Raw genomic sequence first — 5,021 nt, forward strand, 5'->3', positions numbered from 1 at the left:
TTGCATTGCATTTGAAATAGTTTTTAGAAACACGTGCGTGTCGCACGTGCATATTTGCTAGTCATCACACTATAAAAGAGCGAACCTTCTTGAGGGGGCTCTTCTTGTATAATAACCGTTCGATCTAGACGCCGTGCTATATGAGCCTTCTGTCACGCGTGATCTTACTCTTTCTCTGTAACAACCGTTCGATCTACACGTCGTGTTATACGAGCTTTCGGTTATCCGTGATCTTACATGTACGGTACATGTAAAAGACTCCTAAACCAAGATTCAATCTCACATACGTCTCCCACCCGCCATAAAAAATCACGTTTATTTTAGGTGGCCAATTCACATGCTGGAAATCCTAATAAGTCACGATTACAACACGTATCTGCGTACAGATAAGTAGCCAAACTTGCCTTCCTTGTGCCAGACGTGCTGGTGATGGCCAAAAAAGAAAAATAAAAGGTCAAGGCTGGTTAGGACATGACCTATAAAAATTAGCTTTCTTTATGCTAACAAGAACAAAAGACCAACGACGTTGTTTGGCTTCGGCCTGGATGAGGACGTCTCGGTACGGGACAACAAAATAGGAGGGTGCAGGGGCTGATTTTTTCAGGGTAACGGGGATCAACGTGATCGTGATGTGCAGCTGCACGCCCTCGGCACGGGCAAGAGTGCGTCGTTGTTTTGGCCATCGTGGGCGTGGGCTCCACCTATGTCCATGCTCGTCGTAGACTGCTTTGGGCGTCGCACGCTGTTTTTGGCCGGCGACGTGCAGATGTTGGCGTCACAGGTAGGACAACGGCATCATGGACAAGGCGATTGCCATAAGCATGGCTAGGGTATGATCCTAACTTGCAATTTGATGCCTCGTCATGCCTTCGGTGATAGATGCTGTGTGTGTGTGTGACTGTCGACGGCTCGACGCCGGCAAGCTCAAACACACGGGCGCCCCCTTCACCACGACGAAGCGGACACCGTCCGTCGATATAGACGTGCGAACGTCTGGAGTCTGGACTCATTCAACTGAGCGGCGCCTTCGAATCAGCAGTTGTCACCTTGCACCCTTGCGAATAGCATCACGCAGCTCCGATCTCGCCGTACACGACGAGCGCTGAACGAGTAATCGATCGATCCAGAGGCCAGTCAGAACGTACACTACTTCGAAAGGTCCAAGGAGCATGCCAAGAATCTGATCCGCGCACCAGTTACCGGACTGCGTATGCGTCTTCAGCTATTACTTCCTCTGACTCGATCGCCGTATCCATCCCTGACGCAGCACGGGAGTGACTGCGTCATCAGGTAAAGCGGGGGCTCCCGATTCAGAGAAGGATGGAGGAGGAGCTAAAGCCAAGCGGGCTTCGAAGCCCAATCCAAGAGTTCACTACGTAAAAAAGTTTTTGTAGTGGCGGGTGAAGACCGTTTGTAGAGCGGTTTGCCCAGCCGCCTCTGCCGTCTCTACACAAGGATCTCTACAAATCATGTATTTGTAGGGGCGGTTTTCAGACCGCCCCTACAAATCGATTTGTAGGGGCGACTGGTGTTACAGCCGCTCCTAGAAGTAGATTTGTAGGGCGGTTGGTACTGTAGCCGCCCCTACAAATCGATTTATAGGGGCGGTCTGGGAACACCAGCCGGCCCTACAAATCGATTTGTAGGGGTGGCTACAGTACCAACCGCCCCTACAAATCATTTTTCCGCAAAAAAAAATTAAATTTACAATTCAAATTCGACCAGAACATTAAACGACGTAAGAATTTAAACATTGGTACAAGAGGAGAGGGGTGTGGTCAACAGGCAGCAACTTGCATGCTTTCAGTTTACAGGCAGGAGGAAGAGGAATGGTAAGTAAGTTGAAGAATTCTAATGATATACTTGTCACCCAAAGAATCTCAGGTCAAGTCTTCACAGTTGTGGGTTCCCAAACAATTGTTGTACTCCACTGTCATTATTGTAGAAGTAATAGTCCTGGCACACAAAAGATGATCAGTTAGTGGTTTATACTTTATATAGGAGCATCAACAGTATGAAAAACTTCAAAATCTATCCTGAATGCATCAAAGCAATATCTAGAGAAGGATGCAGTGAATTGTGTTGAACTGCTGATTAACAAGTATGGCATTTAGCATACTGTGATGGAAAGGGAACACCGGAAGACGAAGAGAGAGAGACAATAATGTGATGCTCACATAGAAACATATTTCTACAAAATAAAATGTAGATAATAATGTGATGCTCAAAAAAATTACTAACACATTAAGATGGGGAGAAATCTAGTATTTTAATTAGAATTATTCTATGGATAAAGTAAATTCTTATGATTGGCAAAGAAACAGGACAAGAAGAACCCATATTTATAACACCAATGTCACATAGAAGTAAAAAAACAAAGACATGTATGATAAATTGATAGTAGAGCATATAACTGAATGGTGACAGAAGTACAGAACAGACCTGCTGTTCCAGTTGGCGATTACGTTCTTCAAGTCGCCTAATTGTTGCATGCTGATTCTTCAAGTGCGCAGCTTCAGCACGGTATTCTTCAAACTCTAGTTTCATCTTACGGGTTTTAGTCTCCAGTTCAGATAATTTCTGGTCTTGATCCTGCATGCAATAGATCATTAACACTAGAATTGATTATCAAACCCACCTATCATATTCAGACAAGCCTCTTGTTAGAGACTGATTCGAGATCAAGCAAAAAAGTGAAGTTGAAAATTCATGATGTTATCAGATGAAACCACACCGCGTCATCTTTTTCGCAAACTACAATCATTTTTTTTACATTTTGATAGCTTACCATGATACACTTATATTTCTCGATGTTAAATTTGCATCATTTATTGCAGAAAATTACCTTACATTTTTCCAAGGGTGGGAATGCAACTGGGTGATTTGGTACAAAATAGATGCTATGCAAGAATTTTGATCATATAAAGTAACTTATATGTTAGGTAAATTATAATAAGATGACATCTGTTGCTTCATGATGATGTGCAATCTTTCAGCCTTGAAAGAGTAAGGACTTCTCCAGACTTCTTACAGTACATTTGTCATTTGTGATTGGGAGTATAAGAGAATTGAATTAGAAGAATGCAAGTATAGAACAGAAGAAAAAATTGAAAGAACATACAGCCATTGAAGCAAGAGCTGGATATGGATCAGGAGCTTCATAGAGCTTCTGATAGATGTTGAGAAATGCATTTTCTCCGAACTTTGCTCTCTTTGTGAGGTTATCAACTTCCTCTTGATAACTCTTCAGCAAAGAATTTAATAAACTGAGCTTCTCATCTGAAGATGCCTTTTTGAAATCCCGCGTGTTCTCAGCAAGCTTACGCTTGTTCTTCTGACTTGACTAGTTTCTTGATTCTCCGCAATCTTTAAACCTTGCTCATCCAAACCGCTTCTTTCCTTCTCCAAATCAAAATCTAGAGTGCACAAGATGCCAGAGTAAGAATTTCCACCACTGTTGTAGTCTAAGTCACGTCACAGTCAGAGTTACCTCAGCGTGGCTAAATAAATTACAATATGGAAACCTCAATTAGCACTGAAAGTACCAGAAGCTCAGGATGCCTGTTCTTAATATCTAGCTCCTTACACTTTGATAGTTGCTATGCTGCAAACTCTAATGGTACAACTACATAAATCCCTAACAAGCATATCACTAGGATAGTGAATGGTTTCCAGGAATATCATGCCAAGTACGAAGACTAGCAGTTTTTGCACTCAAACTGCTTTTGCATACTTGTGCTAGTGGATTGCTAAGTAATGTGGTCGAGCAAAGTTATACGTTCTCAAAGAAGATTCAGATTAAGACTCCAAGCAATTTGACAAAGTGGACGGAGCAAATGCTAGCAGATGGCTATGGAAATGGCAAATGCATGTCGGCGCTTCAGAGTAATGAGTACGATCTAAACATCGTAATTGGAGACAAGTTCGAAACATCCCATTCAACTGATCCCCGGAACTCACCAACTCGAACCTACACCGCTTACTCGACGAGTTGAACCAAAAGTTCAAGCAAGGACAGAGGCGCACCTTTCCAGAAACTGCAGACGACGGCGAGCGGCGATGAGATTGTCGTTGCGGTCGACGACTGGGACGGCGGAGGCGGAGGCGGCGAGCGGTCGCGGTCCGACGCGCCCGCTTGCGTCGGCGAGGGCTCCATGGGGGTATGCGCAGGGGTTCAGGCCTTCGCCCTTCGGGGATCTGGACACCTGGATCTGGCAGGGCGGGCGGGATCCGGTGGTGGGACGGACGGCGGCGCCTCTGACGTGTCCTCACCCCGACACCACCACCGCGCATCGGACGGAGGCGACGGCCATGATTCACCGCCGCTGCCTCTGCGGAAGAAGCCCCACCAGGATCGATCTGTGAGGGAGAGGGAGAGGGTGAGGGTGAGGGAGAGTTAGGAGAGACAGGGTTCACCAGCCACTCACCTAGGAGATGAAGCTCCACCTTCAGAGCTGCGGCTATGGGTAGATTTGGGCTGTCGTCGAGCAAGGGGAGGAGATCCGGAGGCCAGAGATCTGGAGCGCCATCGTTGCGGACGGGGAAGGAGCTGTGCTCTTCGCGCATGGTTGACGAGGTCACGAACAGTGGAGCAAACCACGAGTGCGACGGGCGTCGTGGCGGGGGAGGAGGTGGCCACGGGCGGAGCGCAGTTGCGAGAGAGAGAGAGGACGGGGGCGGCGGATGGATGGAAGGGAACACTGGAAGACGGAGAAAGAGAGAGACAATACGGGGGGAGGGCAGCAGATATTTTGGGGTGATACTGTATGCAGGGAATTTGTAGGGGCGGCTCAATCACCCGTCGCCCCTACAAATAACAATACCGGGGACGGCTGGTGAGTGAGCCGCCCCTACAAATCCAACCCATTTGTAGGGGCGGCTCGTATCACTAACCGCCCCTGCTGTTGTATTTGTATGGGCGGCTGGTCTCGTGGGTCTTCAGCATTTCACTGTAGGGGCGGCTCCATCACCAGCCGTCCCTACAAAAAAATTATCCCGTTGCTACAAACCGTTTTTCACGT

At 46.7% G+C, this 5,021-nt stretch overlaps 1 protein-coding gene across 5 annotated transcripts; it reads right to left on the bottom strand.

Moving 5' to 3' along the window:
* Nucleotides 1-1,710: 1,710 nt before the first annotated feature.
* LOC136508114 (uncharacterized) lies at nt 1,711-4,729 on the bottom strand. 5 transcript variants are annotated; one of them, XR_010771889.1, is made up of 5 exons: nt 4,428-4,729; nt 4,027-4,359; nt 3,122-3,416; nt 2,443-2,592; nt 1,711-1,956 (listed from the first exon to the last, which is right to left on the bottom strand). XR_010771889.1 is itself a non-coding variant. In XM_066502745.1 (4 exons), the coding sequence occupies exons 1-4, from the start codon at nt 4,564-4,566 to the stop codon at nt 1,894-1,896; spliced, it is 666 nt and encodes a 221-aa protein (XP_066358842.1). In that variant the 5' UTR covers nt 4,567-4,729; the 3' UTR covers nt 1,711-1,893. The 5 variants fall into 5 exon arrangements, 4 of the variants coding, with proteins under 4 accessions (XP_066358842.1, XP_066358849.1, XP_066358855.1 ...); XM_066502745.1 differs by lacking the exon at nt 3,122-3,416 and having other exon boundaries at nt 4,447-4,729; XM_066502752.1 differs by lacking the exon at nt 3,122-3,416 and having other exon boundaries at nt 4,027-4,331.
* Nucleotides 4,730-5,021: the final 292 nt, after the last annotated feature.

This window comes from Miscanthus floridulus, chromosome 1, assembly GCF_019320115.1.
Source record: "Miscanthus floridulus cultivar M001 chromosome 1, ASM1932011v1, whole genome shotgun sequence".
Lineage (NCBI taxonomy): Eukaryota > Viridiplantae > Streptophyta > Magnoliopsida > Poales > Poaceae > Miscanthus > Miscanthus floridulus.